The following is a 22,990-nucleotide window of genomic DNA, read 5'->3' as shown; positions in this document are numbered from 1 at the left end:
CCTCTATGTTCCTCCCCTGCCCCTTTGTGGAATAACAGGTGAAGGAACTTTTCCTTATCCGACCTCTCCACCTTTTCTGGCATATATCTTTCTCTCTTACTTGGAAGCTTGTTGTACTGTACTTGATCAGGCATCTAAAGGAGCTGCTTTATTTTATGGTAGGTGCATAACTGTTATTCTACAACGAAGAAACTTCAAGACGCTGCCTGACTCGTGTTGCTTGTGTGGACAGCAAGGGAGGTGAGGCGGCCTGTAAGTGCTCAAGAAAATAATTTTGCCCCACCTCACAGAATGTTTTGCTTACTTGCATCGCACTTATAGTGTAGCTGCTTCTGTGTGGTGGTCGTGAGTGTTACGCATTCACTTGAACAAGTAGAAAAAATTTATGCCTTTCTAGGAAGGGAAAAACAAGCAAAATTGCTGACAACATTTGTAATTTTGTAATATATGTGCCACTTACATCACAAAAGTGCATGCGTTCAGGCTTGCGAAGCAAAATATGAGTACATCACTGAATATTGTGAGGGTACGCTCTATTCAAATTATGTTGTGTGTGTGTGTGGGGGGGGGGGGAGTTTTCGCTTTGTTTTATGTTGTTTGTTATTAATGCAGAAAAGAATCTTTTTTCCCCGGCTTTGCACATTTAAGTTGATAATAAGGGATGCGCACTCGGTGTGTTCTCCTTGATGAGATTTACTCCGATATTCCGCGCTTTGCAGTTTCGTTTCGTGCGCGGGTGCATGCAAACATGACTAACAACAGAGTCTGGTGCAACGCGTTGCCTAAAATGTGCACATCGGCTTGCCTTGCCAAGCATGCATTTCAGCACTAAACACATCTTGGAGGCCTTCCAAGCGCACACAGATACAACTCCGCTGCACCCCGCTCTCTGTTAAAGCCGATACCTAGCGATTAAAAGCTTTAGCACCTTTGCTGACCTGACGGTAGCTGACGCGGCGCCTAGGAAACAGTGGGTTTCCGCAGAGTTTACAACGCTAAGTATGCGAGCGTTGTCCTCAGACAGGGACTGCTGGCCTGCGCGTATTTAGGCGCCGTTTCGGGCGCCTTTTCAGCACTGGCGGCACCACTCTAAAAATATAGCTCTCGTTGCTTCCTTTCCTGTCCCGGACGAGATTACTTTTCCCCCAGAAAACTGCCTTAGTTCCTGCATTCAACTGTGGCTGGTAAGCGAATGTGCGAAGCTGTCGTCGATCGTTATGAGGAGCAATGCCACAAAGGCATCATGCCGGTCAAAGCTTTCACTTTCCGCTCCCATTCGGCACGTACGCCATTACGAATACCCTGGCCCCGTTCCTGATGTTCGCCAGCTTCTCTGCGCAACAGTACGCACGCGTGTGACGCCGCTCGTGACTTGCGGGTACGCCATCAGTTCACCTCGACTGCAAAGTCGTCTAGGCTGCACCCTCGCTCGCACCGCCGCATCGAACTCGATGAATCCTTTGACAGCCGACGTGCGAGTCTTTCGCACTGAGTAGCCTAATACCCCTGTCACACGGACACTCTAAAGGCACTTTGAACTAATGCTCCTTTACGCTCCCAAAGGAGCACTACTTCAAGGGAGTTCGTCCGTGCTACACGGTCGCGGAACGACCTTCGCAAGAAGTTTTTAGCGCCCTCATCGGCGAAAAGCGTTATTTAAATTGCAAACCTCACTGCACATGTAAATACATAAATGTCACATTTTTTAGTTAATTAGTTTTATTACCGTATTATGTTAAAGCAACGCAATTTTAACTGCAATAATGACATGATTTTCCAAATACAGAGCATAACATCACAGTGCTGGCCACACTGAGCCCAACTCGCTCGTATATCTGGAACGAGAGTATGGCGTGGTGAGACTGCCACAAAACAAATGATCTTATATTTTAAAACACCACTAATCTTATGAAGTGAATTTATAAAACGAAACTTGAACGTTTCTTTCTTCAATTTATTTATGCTATAACTCGCTGGGAGAGAGAGTACTCCCTTGAAGCCTCAAAGGACGAACTCGAGCTGCCTTGTTTCGAAGCTCCTTTGAGCTAGGTGTCCTTTGGCGCGTCCGTGTGGCAGCGCGCGTTCGTCCTTAGAGTAATGGAGCATTAGTTCAAAGTACCTTTACAGTGTCCGTGTGACAGGGGTATAAGTCGGTCTGCCCATAGCTGCTGCCGGACATCCGACATGATACGCAAGAGGCCGCAACATACTTCACTCCTTCGCACTGCCCCTCGACGCGTATGCACCGAAGATTGCAACGCAGAGGCTCAGCGCAAGCTCCCGGAGCGGCGTTCTGTTCCGTACTTGGCGCCAATAGTAGCAGACGACGGTATTTATTTCTAGATCAGTTTTTACTTTTTTTTTTCTCTGCACGTAATCAGATTCTGTGGGTACGTAACCTGGCACCGCCTTGATGGTTACGTCACGCCAACGTCACAATTTGAACAAAATGGCGAAATGTCGAGAATAGGGCCCCTGCTGCACGATAGTGCTGGCGCCATCTGTGGAATGTACTAAGACTAGCGAGCATCTTGAGCTTGAAGTAAACACCTAGAGATGGCAGCACTGCTCCTTTTTATTTTATTTATTTATTTAAGCATAGTGTAAGCTTAGTTAGGCTCTTACAGGCTGTTTGTTGTTTTTCCTGGACGGCTCTGACAGGTGCCAGCACAAGGACCGCACATGTGAGTAAACTTGTTCAGTTACGGCGGTATAGGGCACTACTATGACAACTGTCAGATTTAGAATAGCTCATAAGGTCTTGTACGAGGAGGCTAAACGGTGTTTCCGCAATTTATACGACAAACTTTTACGCGCCAAAAGTGGTGTAGCCCAGGAGCAACAACGGGCATATGCGGAGGCATGATCACATGTAGGGAGATATCGTTTGTGGGAGTTTTTGGTGTGCTGAAGGTAAAGCAAAGAAATAGCAGAATGTTCATTCTACCAAATAGGATACGCGTTCCTCATAAGGTCATATTTTGTGCGATGTCAAATAAAAAAGAAGTGGCTTACTGATGAAGAAATTCAGGAGCTTATCTTTCTTCCGGACGGTAAATTGTCCGACGCTGACTTCGACAGCGACCCGGATGACCCCGACTATGATCCGAGAGATGCTCGAAAATTGATTGATACCTGTCCACTAGAAATAGTGACCAATCTTCGTGACAAAGGGCCATGCGTAGAGGATGACGAAGGAATGTCAGGCGATAATGTTGAAGCTTTGCCGGGTACTTCTCGTGCCCACTCGGTGGCTCCGCGCAAGAAAAAGAAAGAAAAAGTTCGCAGAACATGGAGGAAAGAAGACCTTTCCGTTGATGACACTGACTGGAAGAGGGAGCTGCCCTCTCCGCCCGACGAGGTGCTAAGCCCTTATGAATACTTTCGTTCGTTTTTTGATGAAGATATGGTAGACATATTGCGCTATCAATGAAATCTGTATTTTACCCAGAAGAAAGGCACCTGTGCAAACATCACCGAGGAGGAAATGAAGTATCTTTCCATATTGTTGATTTCAGGGACAGTCACAGTACCTCATTACCGGATGTTTTGGCAGCGCGGCACAAGATTTGCGCCTGTGGCGGACCTCATGTCGAGGAATCGCTTCGAGGCCATACATCAGTGCCTACACATGAATGACAATTTGCAGGCAGTACCACGGGACTCCGAGGGCCACGACCGCCTTTTCAAGGTGTGCACTTGTGGACCGACTGAAGAAGAACATGAAGGTTGTGGCTCCAGAGGAGCGGCAAAGCATTGACAAACAAATTATTCCATTCAAGGGGAGGTCACCCCTAAAGCAGTACGTGAAATCCAAGCCTCACAAGTGGGGTTATAAAGTTTTCACGAGGGCAGATTCTTCCGGCATGATGCACGACTTCATCATCTATGAAGGTAAAGGCACTGCGCACGACCATGGGTTCGGCATCTCCGGCGACATAGTCATTGATCTGGTGAAAGATCTTCCAGAGCACAAAAGCCATAAGTTATATTTTTTGATAACTGGTTTACCAGCTTGCACCTTGTGGAGGAACTGAGTTGCAAAGGATTCCTGTGTGTTGGCACCTTCAGGGCCGACAGGACAGAGTAGTGCTCACTGGCTTTTGATGCAGCTCTCAAGGCGCAAGGAAAAGGCTCCGTGGATTTTCGCTTGGATGAGGAGTCTAATATTGGAATCATCAAATGGTTCGATAACAGCTCCGCCCACCTTGTGTCCACCTATGCTGGCTTCCAACTAAGCGACATTAGTAAGCGTTGGAACAGCAAGGAAAAGCACATTGTCGATGTTCCACGCCCTTTTGCCGTAAGGGAGTATAATGCCTTCATGGGAGGTGTTGATCTCGCTGACATGCTCATTGAGTTGTATCGCACGGACCACAAGTCCAAAAGATGGTACATGCGGATATTTTTTTGGATGATTGATGTTTCAGTTGTCAATGGGTGACTGCTGTACAAACGTCACGGTGCTCAGCTGTCCGTCCAAAGAAAGTTGTCACTCCTGAACTTTCGAGCTGAAATGGCCCAGACCCTTGCACTCGTGAAGTCAAAGCCATTGAAAAGAAGATCAGGTGCCGCCACTGAGCTTGGAATTCTGCCTGCAAAACAGATGATCCATTGTCCAGTAACACCAAGGCCCACAGTGGACATGAGGTATGATGGCATGAATCACTGGCCTCAGTATGGTGAAAAGAAGAACCGGTGTAAGTACTGCAAATCCGGCTACACTTTTCTATACTCTGCAAAGTGTAACATGCACCTATGTCTCCTTCCAAGCCGCAAGTGCTTCAAGGCATTCCATGTGAAGTAGGACCACAGATGCCCAATATTGCTCTGGAGCAACACCTCATTATGCAGCCATGAATAAACATGATTTTTTTCTGACAGCAAAATTCGCATATTTTGTCCGTCCTATATGCATGCTAAAGTTTCTGTGATGTTCCATATTGAAATAAAGCTTTGGGCATCAAAGGGTTAAGGTGACAGCCTTTAATGGCTCATAATATCGTCCGTTCGCAGAGGGTGTCACACGTTTATCTCGGGAAGAAAAAAAAAGAAAAAAAGGTTGCTTCAGATAGAGGAGGAAAAAATAAACCTAGAAGCCAAATAAGCTATTAGAAACTTTGACGTGGGCTGCATTTCAGCCACAGCTGCACGAGTGTCGGCCGGTAGTCCACCACCGGCAGAACAGGTAGCGCTTATTTCGACACCCGCGCACCAAGGGTTGAGGGGAAACGAGAAAGCGCACGTAGTGGCCCAGGATTAGCTACCTTCCGGAATCCCAGTGGCGTCTTGTGCACAAACCTGTCCCCCTTGCGCGATGAGGAGCTCCTACAGTTCGATGACGATCTTAATACGTATCAGCAAATCCTAAATCATTACAATTTAGGCAGAGCGCTACTTCCAAAAGCAAGTAAGCAGCCAACCAAAAACGAAGAGGTTGCATGGCGCAAGCTACAAACCGGAGTATTCCCTAACCCTCAGCTTTACAGCAGGTGACATCCGAAGATTTTCAGCCTCAGGTGCAAACGTTGCGAGGGCATAGTGGACATGATGATCCATATGATGTGGATATGTCCGAGTTTTGGACAACTTGATACAATGGATGAGTCCTAGGAGGCACTGCTTCACAACGAGGACGAAACTAAACAATGTGAAGTTATCCGTCTCGCCATTGCCGCTGCTGAGATCCAAGAGATCCCAGTCGACGGCTGAGGGCGAGGACATGGCTTGGGACCGAGTAGCGCCTCGTATGCCGATCAACCTTTTGACGCGTGAAAATAAATGTTATTTCTCTCTCTCTCTCTAGAAGCCAAGTTTGATGACTGTAGAATAATTAGTTAATTCATTATAGGCAAAAATGTCAAAATTGCGTCGAAATAGCACGGACGTCGATATATCCAAGAGAACGGTGTGACGCCACATCCACTGGAAGTCGTCACGGCATAGTGAATAGTCGGGAAACGTATTTGTGTCAAATTAGATGAAAGATGTGTAATTAAGCATAATTAATACTCAAGATCTCCGAAAGATGTATAACTTGGGTATCGATATAGCCACGGGAATGGTGTGATGTCACATCCACCAAATGTCGTCACGGAATATTGAAGATTGTCACAGAATGGTCGGCTTTCGCCTCTCAGCACTTTATTTGCCAAAGTGTCCCGTAATTTTTTTGTCTTTCCTAAAATGTCCTGTGAATGTTCTCACAGCTTTGGCCGCTATTTTTCGTCTTCGTAAGTTATGTTGACTATAAATACCTTTAGCATAGCGCTTACTGCTACCGCGTACTTCGGGCCGCCACTGCCGACGTGCAAATTGAGCTGAGAAAGCTAGATGGCGCCACAGTCATGTCAACACCGTACTAGCCTGCCTCTTCGGGACCAATCGGCACGTGTGCAGCGCAGTGGGCGGTAAGTGGTAGCAGTACGCGCTATGCTAAAAAAATGTCAAATATTTGGTACCGTCATTTCTGCCGATACCGCTGTTCTGCCAAAAAAAGAACCTGCTTCTTCCTTCCCGCACTAAACTGTACTGTGAAAGCAATGACACCCGTGGGATGAAGCCAGAGAGTGTATGAGGTGAAAAGATTTATCAGGCTCTTTTTCTCAACAGCAGGAATTCGATCTCAGTCCACACAAAGAAGTATGTTGGGCTGTTCACTCTGAGAAAATAACCGTCAGCTGAACCTGATGAACTATAAAAAGGCGCACATTGGAGCTATGCCAACATGCTTTCTGATCTTTTTTTCCCGGGTTGTTTATTGTCCAGAAATAATTTTGCTGCTCTTCTGTGCTGGCTAGATGAATGTACGTGTCTTCCAACACTGAGGATCTGCTTCATGCAGTGATGCATGAGCTTTTGCTGTTGCAATTTTTTTGTAGCTGCAAACATCCTCGAAGGACCAGTCTGTTTCTATTGTGCTACCTTTAGTTTTTATTTAAAAAACATGTTTGTGCACAAGATAAATATTAGGCAAAGGCACGAATTGTCATGATTCTTCGGAAACAGCATCTTAAAACTTACACTACCTACAAAATTAAAGCCGGCGTTTACCAGAATAAAGAGGCAGTCAGGAGACCAGGGTTTCTGCTCATGCCAAGCATTTAGCAGTTTTCGTCCTGAAGAGAAGGTACTTCTTTTCTAGCCAATGAAAAGGATGACAGGTATTCACTTCAAGGCAAACTCCCTTCCTTGTTGTTCATGCTACTGCTGGACGAATGATGGGTCATTGTGGCAAAACTTCGTTGCTCGAGAGAGAATTGCTATTGGAGATAGTGACCTTTTAGCGAGCAACATATCACTCGTGGATACTAATAACGTCGAAACGTGGGATTGTTAGCTCAGATTTCCGATTTTCAGCATATCCCAGTCAAAAAAGAGAATAGTTTCTGTTGTCACAAAAATTTTCTGCAGCATTTTTGCCAAGAAAATAGTAATAAAACAAAATTTTTGTATCAACAACATAATTTTGTGTATTTACTACAGAACATTACTAGAGAAAAAAGTATAGTACTGCAGAAAAACGCTACGACATCACAAGAAGCTGTTGTTAGGACACAATTCAAAAATATTTTATCGTATTTTGTATACTTATTTATTTAACCTCACTCTCCACGAACAGCATTGGGTGTGAGGGCATATCAAAGTTAAGGAATATAGAGAAAAATAAACCATAGTAATGGTATAACGGATGCGGTGCAAGGCAAATACACGAAAGGAACACAAAAATTGATAAAAAACGAAGTTAAAATAACATTAAACAGGAAAATATAAAATGAAAACAAAAAGAGTGAAATGTGAATATGACACGGTTTTGTCATTTTTTTCGTCTGGGATCAACAGCTTGTGTCCATTACGTTCTTCGTCAGCTGTCTGTTGCGAAAGGTTTTGTAAGTGCACTTGTCTTTCCAGGCGAATTAACTTGGTTCATGAATAATTCATATTTAACATGTTTTATCGGTACTTAGTATATTGGAACAAGATAAAGCCAACGATTAATACGGCTCTGAACGCATTGCCTTTATCATATTGCCGCAATCTGTGTGCAAGTGTCGTTTTGAAACAATAGGAGTGATGTTTAATGATGCATAAATTGTCAGTCATCCCAGCTACAACTTTTCACAGGAACACTATGGCATCGTTAAGCCTGGGCTGCAGGCTGGACCTGAGGAAGATCGCCCTGCATGCCCCCAACACGGAGTACGATCCGAAGCGCACCCCGGCACTTGTCATGCGCATTAGGGAGCCCAGGGCCGTGCCTCTTGTCTTCGGATCTGGAAAAATATTGTGCAGCGGAGCCAAAGAGTGAGATGAAATCGTGATTCATGCATGCAGTGATATCTTTATGTGGCACGCCCATTGAAATCACATCGTTGGTGGCGTCTTTCTTTTCACACGTACCCCTGAACACAACTGCTCCACACCATGTCTGGTTACTGTTCATATCTACTCTAACGCTCTCTACAAAGACAATTCCCCAGAGATTACGCCTACACTATTGCTGGTCAAGTAGCATAACGACGACTCTGTCCCCACACCCTTCCCCGCACAGTGTTACTCAACGCTAGGGATGGTAGGAGCATTTCGCACCAACCTAGATGTTGAAAATCGCATTACCGGCTGGGTAAACTTTCAGTGAATTTTCTTCTATCTTATGCTTTTTGCAATGCTGTTGGGTGAGGTGCCCGAGCGCATCTGTTGAAAAAACAGTGTATAGTGCGGAGCGTAGACTCGATTATTGATTGCTGGCACTAGAGAACCGCTATGGATTCAATGTATTGACTTCGATTGATGTACATCCGGTGATATTTCATGTCTCTAATGATTTCAAGTTATGGTTTAAGGCATGGACTCAAACAATAAAATTATCTGTGAGAGAACAGCACCATCGGTAATTTTTTTCACCTCTTTATTGCCTAGGACCAGCCAAAAATGAAGGATGTTGAATGGCGCATTTCATAGAGCAGAAACTCTCGACGTGTAGCTTAATGGACCTGTAACTTCAATAATCTAATAGCCGAGAATCAAAAACCAATATTCTTTGGTATTCGGTTTTGCGGGATGCACACGTGCACCACTGCTGTCATTCTAACAGCAATGAGCTTTTGATGGCACGAACGCTTTCATGAGCCACTTATCTTTTCCATCAAGGAAAAAAAGTAAAATATTCTACGTTTCCAAACATCTGGTGGGGCCAGATCTTGAATTGGCTGGTCACTGTGCAGGGCAGTATTTGCACTAGGAGGCACAGGGTTGCTTTGATCAAGACAGAGGCATGTAGTCAGGACATCAAGATTCTCAGGACAGATGTCTGGACTTTTGGATCCTTTGGCCATTTGTCATACTTGGCTACATAACATGCAATTTGATGTTAAACCAGGAAAATCCGTATGTTGATAATGGAGCTTTATTTTAGCGCTCTGGGTGCACACAAATCTGGCAGATTCCAGATTTTTATGTTGCTTTACACCGAAACTGTCTCCGCTGGTTGCCCACTTGTCATTGTGCGCAACACTTACACCGAAACTGTCTCCGCTGGTTGCCCACTTGTCATTGTGCGCAACACTGGTGGCTTGCGTTGGAAGCCAGGTACTTCGTAGTGTGGGGAGCATCACGCAAACTTTCATTTGCGGCATTTAATTTCCTGTGCTCTAAATACATGCACTGTAAAAGGAGTTGACTTCCAGGCTTGCACCGGAATCTTTCTGTGGGATCTCTGCGCTTGTTCCAGGGACACATTATGCAGCCTACACATCTGGCCGCGAAGTGATATGGAGTGTCAAGGAAGCTAAGCAGGCACCCGCACTCTCCTTGTCGCAGAGCTTTCGAGTGACCATTTTTTTCATTGCATAAAGAATATAGTACTCAGCAACTCTCATGACAGTGTGATGCACCTTTTTTGTTTGTTTTGAGGGCAGTGTAGCATCCTTCATATCACAGCGAGGAGGATTTCAGGGAAACTTGTGAATAAAGTAAATAATATTCCTTAAAGGTGTGAGCTTGGTAGCCTGTCTTCAACCATTTTTATGCTGACAAGTTTTCGCAGCGTAATACTTAGTCCGGAAAACAAAAGAATCGTCAAAAGGACGACAAAATAGTTTGCAGTTTTGACGCATCCACAAAATTTTGTTTTGTAGTATTTTTCGGTACTGCTGTACTTTTTCTATAGTGATTTTCTGAAGTCTGCAGTTATAGTAATTTTCTGTAGTAAATGTGGAAAATTTTGTTCTCATTACAAACATTTCTGCCGTTACTAACGGTGTTTGAGCAAAAACATTACAACAAATTTCATCTGATGACAAAACTTTTTCTGTTGTCTCTTTCAACTTCTGATACCACACGATATCTTACTGGAGTGCAGTATGTTTCTGGGCCTCATCATATGTTTTTCCCGATTGAACTGCACATGCTTATTGAAAACTGGAATGGTGGACAGGCAGTGTCATTCAATTGTTTTGACGAATATGCATCTTAGAAAGAAAAAGCGGTTTTACAATCTCGTGTATAATTAAAGTCTCCTTATTTTGGTGCCACCGTTTCCTACCATTGCGACTGTTTGTGAGGAATTGAAAAAATACAGACTAATCAGCTTTCTGTCCATTGCCTACAAGGTATTTGCTAAGGTAATCGCAAATAGAATCAGGAGAATCTTACACTTCAGTCAACCAAATGATCAGGCAGGATTTTGTAAAGCATACTCGACAATCGGCCATACTCACACTATACGTCAGGTGATGGAGAAATGCTCAGAATATAACCAACCCCTATATGTAGCGTTCATTGATTATGAGACAGCATTTGACTCAGTGGAAACCACAGCAGGCATTGTGAAATGAGGGCGTAGAAGAGCCTTATGTGAAAATACTGGAATATACCTATAACAACTGCACACCTGCTATAGTCCTTCATAAAGTGAGCAATAAAATTCTAGCAAGGAAGGATGTCAGGCCGGGAGACACGACCTCGCCAAGGCTATTCACCATGTGTTTACAGGAAGTGGTCCGAGGCCTATATAGAGAACTGTTGGGGATGAGAGTTAATGGACAATACCTGACTAATTTGCAATTGGCCGATGGCATTACCTTCCGTAGTCACTCAGGAGATGAGCTGCATTGCATGATCAATGAGTTACACGGGCATAGCAGAACGGTGGGTCTAAAAATTAATATGCAGAAAACCAAAGTAATGTTCAACAGTCTCTCAAGAGAACAGCAGTTCACAATTGGTAGCGAGGTGCTGGAACTGTTAAAGGAGTATGTCTACTTAGGACAGGTTCTCTCAGATCATGAATGGCAGTTTACCGATATCCCTCAAGAGAAAAGCGTACAGCAGCTGTATCTTACTGGTACTCACGTACGGGGCAGAAACATGGAGGCTAATGAAAAAGGTTCAGCTTAAGTTAAGGACAAGGCAGCGAGCCATGGAAAGAAAATGATGGGTGTAACATTAAGAGACCAGAAGTGGGCAGAGTGGGTGAGGGAACAAACGCGGGTTGATGACTTCCTAGTCGAAATCGAGAGGAATAAATGGGCTTGGCCAGGGCATGTAATGTGAAGGCAAGATAACCACTGGTCCTTAAGGGTAATGGAGTGGTTTCCAAGGTAAGGCAAGCGTAGCAGGGGCGGCAGAAAGTTCGGTGGGCGGATGATATTAAGAAATTTGCAGGCATAGGGTGGGCGCAGCTGGCAAAGAAGAGGGTTTATTGGAGAGACATGGGAGAGGCCTCTTTGCCCTGCAGTGGGCATAGTCATGATGACGATGATGAATGTTTTGAGTTGGAAGAGAAAGGAATTGGCATTCTTGAAGCATGAGGAGAAAAATTATTTGTTATTTGTTTTGCAGTGATGATCGGAGACTGAAGCACTGGCATGGAATAGTTGTTTATTGCATGCTAATATGTGCAATTAACATAAGCCAAATACGTAAATTTATGCCTTTTGCTTTGCAGTGAAATGAAGGCCAAACTTGCTTCAAGGAAGTTTGCCCGAATCATACAGAAACTGGGCTTTGACGTAAGGACATTTTCTTTACAAGAAGTAGGATAATGGGCTTACTAATATCTAACTAAACTACAGTTGTACCCGCGCCTCTAAAAAAATTCACCATCAGAAAATACGCTAGAGGAAAATGTGCGGTCTGGGAACCTACTTTGTGTAGAGAAACTGCTACACACAAGACACAGCGCTTTCTTATTCTTTCTTATTCTAGTTAAGAAACTAGAATAAGAATGGGGTGGAGCGTACTTGGCTGATTCTCTCAGGTCAGCAATGGCAGCTCATCAATATCCTTCAGAGAAGAGCATATAATAGCTGCGTCTTACCAGTACTTACCTGTGGGGCGTAAACATATAGGCTGACGGAAAGGAGTCATCTTAAGGACAACCCAGTAAGCTGTGCAAAGAAAAATGATAAGTGTAACATTAAGAGACAGGAACAGGGCAGAGTAGGTCAGAGATCAAACAAGGGCTAGACATGATAGTCGAAATAAAGATAGAAGAAATGGTCTTCGGAGGGCATGTAATGTGAAGGCAAGATAACCAATTTTTCTTGAGGGTAACAGACTGGATTCCAAGAGAAGCAAGCGTAGCAGGGGGCGGCAGAAGGTTAGATGGGTGAATGAGATTTCTTAATTTGCGGAGGTGGGGTGGGCGCAGCTGGTTCAGGACAATATATTAGTGTAGACAGAGAAACAAGAAAGAAAAATAATGTTGCTCAGCCTGCATGTAAGGCACAACGGGCTGAAGATTCAGCACAGGGTGAATTGGAGATATATGAGAGAGGCCTTTGTACTGTAGTGGGTGCACTCATGATGATCTAACCTCCCTCCGCTAAAGGCCTGCAGCCCTTTGCAGATAAAGGTTTATAGACAGGTGAGCACACGTGGCCATTGGAGCATGAGTAGGCAGTGTATGTATAGTAATATAGGAATAGACTGCTCTGTGTTGAAAGAGTAAGAGCAGTGATAGACCCTGGTAATGAGAGTCTAATAAATTTGATCTGATATTGTCTCCAGTGCAGGCTGGCAAGCAACAAACACGACACACCTAATTGCCTTCTAGCGCAACTTGTCGTATAGAGCTTGTTTGCATGGGTACCGAAGGGTGATGAGCACAGTCCGCGGTTGAAGGGACGCTGAGGTGAACTCCGGGCAATTATTAGTTCAAGTATCAATTGATTCCTTGGCTCTTTCTGGGTATGTCGACACTTTCTCGGCATCAAAAAACACTTCAATTGCGGGAAAAATTGGTTGTGAGAATCTTCCCGATGGTCGATTCAAACTCTTGATGTCCTTACCGAAAAGGGTGGGTTGCCATCGTTTTCAAGTGAATGAGCCATGTGGCGCAGCCCCCGGGATCCGCGCCCAAAATTTGGGTGTACGAAATTGGCCGCTGATGGGGAGACCTCTGTTTAATTTTTTGCCTTTTTGCTACCTTATAGATACTCCGTGCCCTGTTAGAGTGGCCTTTTAATGATCAGAACTAGACCATATTCTTAACAGGGCAGCTTTCAATTTGTCCTCGGTGCGCCTTTAATTGGATTATAGTGTGGTGTGTAAACCTGACAGGCCTCTACAAGAAATAACCAGGCGTGCATTATGCCAGCCATGACACTTTTTTTTTTTCGAGCGGTGCGGCTAGCAGTAGCAAATAAAGGTGCGATACCACGGTTGCATTTTCCTTCAAGGAAAACGCCATGGGCACGTAAAGGTACAGTCTTGGTCAAAAGTCTTGAGGCAGCAGCGTTCAGCTGTAGCTCCGTTCAAAACATAAATCAAGCAGGAAGCTTCTCTATCGCAAGAAGGAACCTTCTGCTAGCATTTCAAGGTCATTCGGTCTTTAAGAGTGCTGTAATGGCTCTGCTATGCGGCTGAAACGAAAAGCCTTTGGCCTTAAGACTTTTGACCGAGACTGTACCTTTAGCATAGCGCGTACCGCTACCGCTTAATATACCACGCCCTTCCACTGCACAGGCGCTGATTGGTCTCGAAGCGATAGGTTTCAGGGCTCTATGAGAGCGTGGTGCATCTGCTGTCCTCAGGGCTGCATGTGCGTATGCGCATTGGCACTTCGCAATAAGCGCTACGCTATGCTAAAGGTACACGCTACGTTAAAGGTATCTCAGTATTCCGTTTCACAACCAGTTATACACATAGCTTGTGCGGGCTCCCGCTCATAGCATTTTGGTCGGCGGTGGCGCTGGTAGCGTCCGTTTTAAGGCGAAAGACTTTCTTGGCTCATGAGTGGCGTGGACAGATGTTGTAGACAGAAGCAGTAACGGAAGTTGTCGACGGAAGTTTTCGCAAAAACTGTCACTCTTAAGTTGTGTTTTAAATGAAATAAATGTGCAAAAGTTGATTAAGCAACAGTTCTCAAGTAACGCATATGTAATGAAATAAAAATAAATAAAATGTAAAAACAAGAAAATATGAAAACAAAAATAGAGAAAAAATAGAGAAAAACGCTTAAGCTTCATCTTTAACAGTGGGATGCGACACTGTGTTGCAGCGTTGCCAAGGGCCATTCCACAGAATGCCATCGGCCCATTCGGCACGACGCCTTGCCCGTTGAACAATTTAAGGAGGTGAAATGACGCCTGTCTCACTCGGTGGAGACACAAACCGTGCCACAAGGGAAGGAATATTTCCGACGGGCGGTGCCCACTACTACAACAACTACTACTACGACGCCGACGGCATTTCGACCGAATGAGCTGCATACGCTGTCGCGTAAAACAGAAAATGAAAAATGAAAGTAGAATGAGGACAGGGAAAGGCTTTCGCATTTGCGCTCTTAAGCAGACCTGAGTGCAATCCTGTAATTGTTTAACTCCGGACAAACTTCAGCTTGAGTTTCACCGTCATTTAAAGTATGAGAGAACTGTGGCTGTACCGCTTTGTATTTGGCTGGTGACCGGCAATCTATGCTTGTTGACAACATTGCAGGCACATTTCCTCAACTTCAAGATTGTGAATATTGTGGCATCCTGTGACGTTGGATTTATGATTCGTCTTGAAGGCCTCCTCCTGGCGAGAAGAGGGCTCGCGAGGTACGATTTTTTGCTTTCTATTACCTTGTCCTAAAATGCCAGCCATGAAATCTATGAAAAGTACAGCATCTTATTGCAGTGAGCAGCTTTTTAGGTGCTGTGTGTGTTGATTGTGTGCATGTTGTTAATTTTATTCCGTTAAAACCTTTTTAGAAAGAATTCTTGATGCAAATATTTTGGAGCAGCACCTAACAATCAGATCCATTTCAGTGGAGTGCAGCAAGCAGTTGTCAGTTCCTTATACGTCTCTGAGATGTCTCCAACCAAAACTTTTTTTTCTTAAACGCAGAGGTATTTCGTGTTCATGGATAGTCCAGTGTAGAAAAATTAGGAAGACACTTAAACTGCGCATTTAAGGGTATGACGCGACAGCTTTAACAGTGGTTTCTGTTTACACACAGTTACTGTTCTTTGTTCACATTCACACATTTATCACAGATAACGCAGTTTCCCTATTGTCTTTGAGCTCTTCCACACTGCATTGTGTGCATATATTCTTACTTTAATTCGTATCTAAGCAAGTTTCACGTCTCTAGTTTGTTCCACTAATTACCATATTAAAAAGGTTCAAATTAAGTCACCACTACCACACATCACCCTTCGCTGTATCTCAGGCAAATGGACAGTCCAACGTGACAGAGTCCGTAGCGTGGCTAGCGACCCAAGGGCCGTGTTTTCAAAAACTGAATGAAATTTTGCACTTTTACTTTGCATTAAAATCAAGTACCTCTAATTTACATTACAAGTACTGTTTTCACTTATTTTCAATCCTGACATACACCCCTGATGTGAGTTTTCTGCAAAGGGAGCCTTAGTGCTATCATGTTAAAAACTCAGAGGATGGTTATGACTGTTGTAACGCATATGGTCGAAAGTTGTCGCTGAGAGATTGCTGTCTGGAAGCTGCAACAAGAACATCGGCTGCTGAGGCACAAGCACGGCAGAGAGGTTCTCAAGCCACAACCAGTCCCATGTCGAGGAGCTGTACCCGAGCAGGTTGTCCTGAATCTATTTCGTGAATGCCTCATTGGAGCCTCGTTATTGACTGCTGCCTTGGCTTGCTGGTTCCGTCACCTCGCTTCTGACTCTGTCGGTGGGCTGAAAATCTTAGCCCAAGAGTTCACTCACGAACTCCTCGATCTGGTCAATGAATCATTGGAAACATGGGTGCTGCAGTCCTGGAAGGTGGTGAAAATAATATTACTCTTAAAAGATTCAATGAAAGATTTTCATATTGATAATATTCGTAGAATAGCTATAACATCCAATTTGGTAAAGCTCATAGAAATACTTCTGCATAGTCGCCTATCAAAACATGTTTCGGAAATCACCGCATTGAGCTCTGCCCAGAATGGCTTTCATTGCGGATGCTCAATATAGTCTGCCCATGTCAATTTAGAGAGCATAATCCGTCTTGCTATGCGCAACAACGAAGTATAAGCGTTATTGACGCTTAACATTGCTAAAGCATACGGCAGTGTTGAACATTCTATGCTTCTCACCAAATTATCATTGATACACCCGCCATTCTACATGTATGCGTGGATCTAGGAATTTTTAACAGGACGGCAGTTCCTTTGCACTGACGGCTGCTTCAACTCAGACACCTATGCCCAGACCAGAGGTGTGCCACAAAGTTCTGTGCACTTATTTTCTATATGATGATGTGCTAGAGTCCTGTACACCCTGACGTTAGTTTATGTTTACGCAGACGACACAGCTTTCTTTGTGTCTGCAACAGACATTCATGCCCTATATCTTTCTCCCCAGGCTTATCTCAGTGCACTTGAGGTTTGGCTGGATAACATTAATTTGGTATTAAATGTGCACAAAAGTTGCGTGCTAGTTTTTCAATTTTCAGTCCAACATGCCTTTATATATCTTGTTACACTATCACTCGAACAACATACCACAGGTGGAACCTTTGATGTAGCTAGGCATTGCTTATGATGCTAATATGGAATGGCGGCCCCACATCAAGACTAACGTTGAGAAAGGTGAGCATGCACTCTGTAGGCTACTATGAACAAGTAATAAGAATTTGGCCTTGTAGTAATGGCCAACGGTGTGGAAAAGTGATCTCCCTTTCTTCTCTTCTTTTTCTGTCTCTCCCTCCGTTCCCCTTTCCACATGTAGGGTAGCATACTGGGCGTCGCCTTGTTAACCTCCCTGCCACTCCATTCATCATTCTCTCCCTCTCACTCTCTTGGCATGTGCCGGGACACGCTTCTTTCTACAAATGCATCTACTTTGGAATTTGGCGGCATACTCTTTTCTAGCTCTCCTAACTATAAGCTTCATCCGTTACTGCTGTCAGAAAGGCGCGCACTGCGCCTCTGCCTAGGTCGCCCTCAGTTTCCACCGCAGTTCTGTACCTGGAAGCTCGTGTTCCCGACCTTAACTCCTGTTTTCACCTTTTAGCAGTCAGAATTTTTTTGTAGGCATTTGAGTCTGCTCCTGGTATGGCTACACCTATTTTTGTCCCCCACCCAGCTCTCTTTCGCACTCACCATTGGCCAAGCTTCAGCCTCCCTCACGTTGTTTTTACTCAGAACCTAGTATCGAACATTGGTGTGGATCTGAAATTTGTACGTAGAGTTGTTTGCGCAATGTCCCCTGTGGATATTGGTTTTGGTTTTATTTTCCCACCTAATGCGAAGCATCTGTCTGCCAGGGCACTAACTGGTGCCCACTCTGATCACCTTGAAAATTTTCCACGTCACACTGGGATTGCTACAGATGCGTCTAGGGCTGGCCAGAAGGCAGTGGTTGGTATTTTGAAAATCTTTTTTCTTTTTGAGCTTTTCAGTTCGAGTCCCGGATTATGCGCCCATATTTTTAGTGGAGTTTATGGCTCTTGGGCTGGCTGCTTTGAAAATTCTCTCCAATGTTTCCCAGGTGATATTCGTCTCAGATTGTCTCTCTGTTTTGTTGGCACTGGTGTCCACAAGAAACACTCTTTTTAGCCGCTCACAAGGTCTTCTATTCCGTGATGTGTGAAAGAGGTGCGCTTCGTTTGGATTCCAGGTCACTGCGATATATTTCAAAATGATGCAGCAGAATTCTTGGCAAACTCAGCCCTGAATGCACCTGTTGCCTGTAGCATCCCTAATCTCATTCTGTTCGGAATGTCTCATATTCAGAGTTTTCAGTATATAGAAGCCACGTGCAACGATCCCTTGCTCTTTACCGCTGACTGCCTACATCTCATGTACCCGTGGAAGGCTCGTGCGTGTAAATCCCGGCAGTGTGAGGTAGCGATGACTCTCATGCAGTGCAGGATCCCCCGCTTAAATCTTTACTTATGTAGATGCGGGCTCAGTCTCCCACAAACCTTTGCATGACTTGTGGGGAAGTAGAAATATTGGAACAATTCCTACCATCTTGCCGGAGGTTCACGCATCAGAGAAGGACCCATCAAGAAATTCCCATTACAAAGTTGGGATTTACTTTGTCGGTCCCGCTTTTGCACTCCTTCGGTGCGAGAGCCGAAGGTTTTGCATTGCATCAAGTTTTCTGATACCTCCACAATTACTTAAAGCTTCTGTTAGATTCCCTTGCTAATTGTATGCAAAATTTAATCATTTAAAAATCTTTCAGTAATTTTAATGTACTAAATTCTGTGATCTTGTTTCCCATTTTTTAATTTCCACTTTAATTAACCTCTGACTTATTACCCAAGGAACAACCAATAGCTTGGCACCAGTTTACCTTCTTCTCTTGGCCCTCTTTACTGAACCCTGGCCTAACCCCCGTCGTGGGTATGTGCTACGTAACTAGAGCAACAATAACAGCAGAGTCATCGTGCCTTAGTTGCATTTGTTTTTTCTTCTGCTACCAGAGATTTTGAGTCTTCATTGTTACGTCGCTTTCCTGCCATCTGCATGGGATGTGCATAAGGCTGGATTGTTTTAGTGGGCTAGGCATTTTCAGTCTGGATCTCAAGTTTGCCAGATCCCTAATTAGAGGCACTGAAGATCTTGCTTTCTCTCATTTCAGCAAGGATCGTCAGAGACACTGCAGCAAGGTAGCGTGTGGTCGTGTTGGTTGGTTGGCCTCAAATAAAGATTGCAGATACTCACTACGGGGGAGTGGCGAAGACACAGTCGATGAATTGCTGGGAATAGGGGTGTTTAGAGGGGAAAATAGAAGTAGTAATAGGGCATAGGCTGACAGATTGGATGTCGAAATGACAGGGGACCTGTTAACTAGGAGATTGAAGACGGGACAATAACTTTTTGTGCATGTTGGATGTTGTTGTTGTTAGCCTTTCAAAAGATGGCACATACCTTCACTGGGGGATCGGCCAAGAATCAGGAGGCAGAGGTTACTATTCACCTGTACTCAATAAAGGCAAAAGAAGAGCACGTAGGAAAGCAACACTGGTGAATTCTGCCTCAAGAAGGGCATAGCCTGAGCAGGGATAAGAGTTTGGAATAAAAAAGATAGTGGTATTAAAAAAGAATAAGTAAGTCAAACTGTAATGCACGGAAAAGAAAATATTGTAACACTTGCCATGGCAGTCGATGAGACTAGCAAGAAATTTTGAACAGCGGCACAAACAGATTTGTGGCTGAAAACACGTATGGTGGTGCCAAATGGTAGCTAGAGCGGGCTTCTCAAACTAAGGCCAATATGCTGCAAGGGCTCCTCCAGCAACCTTCTTCTCAGAGAGGTGAAACGGCGACAATAGAGCCAAAAATGAAGATTCAGGCTCGTGGCAAAATGCACAGAGAGATAGCGCCAAACCAAACCTGTGTGGATAGAAATTTAGAGTAGAGATACGGCAGCGCGGTCTCGTCACTGATACTTAAGCTGCCAAGAATGGCAAACTTTCGTGCTCCAACAGTACCTCAGGTGCTGATAATCCGCCGATGCTAAAAGTGCTGTGTCTTGTGCGCTTAATAACGCACGTCGCCAAAACCCAGATGCTGTGATATAGGCTGTAGCCAGGAGGATAGGCAACACAGAGCCACTTAGGGAAGCCTTGCGAGGTCATCAGGTATCTCATTTACTGTCACACTGCTGTGACTGGAAACCCATAATAAATGAACAAGGCTCAAATGTGAAGGAAGCAGGTTTAACGTGTTTTAAGTGGGAGCGTCAACATGTGCTGCGAGGAACGAACACAAAGGTAAAGAATAGGTAATGACTGCTACTGTCGTAATTAGGGGTCTAGCTTCCATAGAACAAGTACTACTGCCATAACCTGCTTGAAAAATAGGAGTGAAACCTGGAAGGCGCAGAGAAGAGGACCAGTGTCAATGCAAATAGAATATTCCCACACCTGCCTTTTCATTGCATTGCGAGGCATCGCTTGCTATTGCAATATTTGTAGGTAGGGTCCTTTAATGATATAGTTGACCATTTAGAATACCGAGTGGTAAATGTTTTGCATTTTTGGGGGAAATGTCATCGAAAACTCAATCTGGACAGAGGGCCAACTGCTTAATGCAGGAAGGATGTTATCAATTTTCACGTCTAAACGCTCAAGTAGTCTTTGCACAAACACAACCTGTGGGGTATGAAAACAAAACCTGCGGGCACCAGAAAAAGAGGTCGGCTGGCAACAGGAATTGCTCTGCGAACGGTAGCAGTGTGATTCATAGAATCCTATGTAAGTCTGCACAGTTAGAAAGTGAAGTCTAGATAAGAGAGGAGGAATGCAGACTTCAAGGTGCACCACATTGGTAGCCACAAATTTGTGGGGGCCAAGGCACATTCGAAGCGCTTCCCCCTCAGAAAGACGAGAGGACGAAGTTTGTATGTAGCTGAGCCTGAAAACAACACAGATCTGAACTCTGAAATGGACCTGATGTATAATATGCAAATCATTATTAGCGCATCTGCGCATGCTATGCTGGTGACAGCACAATCTGGGGAACATGCCCGTGGTACAAGCCCCTTTCACTGCGACATGGTCAATGTGGGGCCATCAGGCGAGTTTCTCATCATAAATGCCTCCTAGATATTTTAGGGATTGAACCTGAGGTATTGGCTGTAATTGACATGTAAGAGAGACCACTACAGGATCCTGTAGAGGGAAAACAAAGACTGTGCACTTGTTAACATTTAACTTCAGGTGCAAGCTGCTCAACCATGCTCATGAGTGCTCAAATATGATTACAACTGATCATAGAGGGAATTTATATCAGGTGCAGCCACAAAAAACGCAACATCTTCTGCATGGACGCAAGTGTGAACATGGCGATGGAGAGTAATGGAAGCCGAATATTAAACAGCACTGGAGATAGGACAGCTCCTTGTGGTACACCTGTCGTTTGTTTGTACTTTGAATGAACACCATTATGGACATAACAGAATTTACTGTTATAGAGAAATGCAGATCACCAAGCTACTAAATAATCTGGAAACTGAAGAGACTGTAAAGTATGTGTTAGGATGGAGTGTTCTACGCTGTCATAAGTTTTGGAGACTGCTAGTTTAATAAAAGCAGCGTTCCTTGAGATATTAACAACTTTCTTCCACTGTTGTTGATTTTAAGGATGTCATGTTCGTTCAGAAAAAAGGAATCTGTATTTTGGCAAGCGTACCACCAGTATTGTGCCAGATATTTATAGCAAAGTTTGACAACACATTGCAAGGCGTTCTTTTTGAGAAACGTGTGAGCAGAATTTTTAGACATGTTGATGATTTCCTGATTCTATTGAATCTTTTGCCCAGTGCCTCATTGCACATGGATGAAAACCAGATTTTGACAGCTTCTAAAGCTTGCTCGAGTGCCCTTAGTTTTACATATGAACTACCCACTAACCACTGGATTAGATTATTAGAACTTCGAATAACATTTCGTGATGATGGCCATGTTTGCTGGTGCTTCATGCCTAGAACTAAGAAGTCCTTATTACCGTACTCGTTAGCTCACTCCAAGATTGTCAAGAGAGGGATTGCTATGATCTGCTTTCGTAATGCATTGCAAAAGAGTTGCCACCACAGCGTGAAGGCAGGCGTCGATAACCAGTTTGAACGCTTGGAGGCGGCAGGTTTTCGGAAAGAGCTCTTGAGGGCAGTGTCAGAAATGCTGTTGCAAAAGATCAAGGTTAAAGACGTTAAAAGGTGGACCGAATGACAGTTGAAAAAAGAAATATTGAAGTCATGCCTTATGTGCATAAAGTATCCCATAGCATCAAAAAGGTCGCTGGAAAGCAGGGCATTAATGTTGTGTTTTCTGCACCCTGCAAGCTCTCACGCCGGTTCTCACGTGTTGGATGTGGCAGAACTTATCATCCGGTCTGTTCAACGCAGCATGAAAACCGCTACGTCACCTGTGCCACAGGTGTGGTATACAGAATTCCGCTGGCCTGCGAAAAAGTATACATTGGCCAAACAGGCCGGTAAAAGATTGAGAGAGCACCACAACACTCTTCTACTGACGGCACTAACTTGCCTCGACATTGCCTGGAATTGGGCTGCTACACGCTGTTTTCAAATGTTAGTATTGTTGCCAGAGGCAAGGGAAAAGTTGAGCGCGAAATTCTCGAAGCGTTCCTCATTAGTATGCGAGGGGATGATTGCATCAGAAATCCTTCTTTCTACCTTATACAGAAGGAACTGAGCTTCCTTTCGCAACGGAGCTGGATCACAGCTTATCTTTAGATGTAGATTGTTTGACTGAGCTGGGCAAGCTTTGCCACCTTTTCCTGTGAGACTGTTTCATTCAATAAAGCGCAGTTACTAGTCCATTCGTCGTGTGTGTGCCTCGTCTCTTCGCTGTGTTCGGTCTTCTGAGTGGTTTTTTTCCAGAGCATTTTGTTAAGTGCATCAACATTTTGATCAGTGCATCATCATTTTGTTCGATGCATCAGGAGGATCTGCCTCATTTTTTATTCAAACAAGGATTTGTGCTCAGATTTTCGAGGCTTAACCTCTTGCTTTGCTCTCACAGTTTCTTTTTTTGAAGTAGAACCTATGTTTGAACTTTCCAT

General features: G+C 44.3%; 2 protein-coding genes across 5 annotated transcripts in view; both read left to right on the top strand.

The window, feature by feature from the left end:
• Window positions 1-22,990, top strand: part of LOC144111921 (TATA-box-binding protein-like) — a 51,244-nt gene that overhangs the window by 20,769 nt on the left and 7,485 nt on the right. For 2 of the 4 annotated variants that reach the window (XM_077645012.1, XM_077645010.1), the window contains exons 3-5: window positions 8,125-8,304; window positions 11,948-12,011; window positions 14,941-15,044. In XM_077645012.1, coding sequence (XP_077501138.1) covers window positions 8,132-8,304; window positions 11,948-12,011; window positions 14,941-15,044 — 341 coding nt within the window. In that variant the 5' untranslated portion in view covers window positions 8,125-8,131. Of the gene's footprint in view, window positions 1-161; window positions 253-8,124; window positions 8,305-11,947; window positions 12,012-14,940; window positions 15,045-22,990 lie in introns of those variants that run through there. The other 2 variants (XM_077645024.1, XM_077645019.1) reach the window with 2 other exon arrangements.
• The window catches only part of Rcd5 (microspherule protein Rcd5), a 101,330-nt gene continuing 81,074 nt past the window's right edge, over window positions 2,735-22,990 (top strand). The window contains exon 1 of the mRNA XM_077645005.1: window positions 2,735-3,310. Within this exon, the coding sequence (XP_077501131.1) occupies window positions 3,200-3,310 (111 nt within the window). The 5' untranslated portion in view covers window positions 2,735-3,199. The remainder of the gene's footprint in view (window positions 3,311-22,990) is intronic.

This window comes from Amblyomma americanum, chromosome 1 (genome assembly GCF_052857255.1).
Source record: "Amblyomma americanum isolate KBUSLIRL-KWMA chromosome 1, ASM5285725v1, whole genome shotgun sequence".
NCBI classification, from domain to species: Eukaryota; Metazoa; Arthropoda; class Arachnida; order Ixodida; family Ixodidae; genus Amblyomma; species Amblyomma americanum.
The sequence above is the reverse complement of the archived record's forward strand: the minus strand, read 5'-3'. Positions and strand labels throughout refer to the sequence as shown.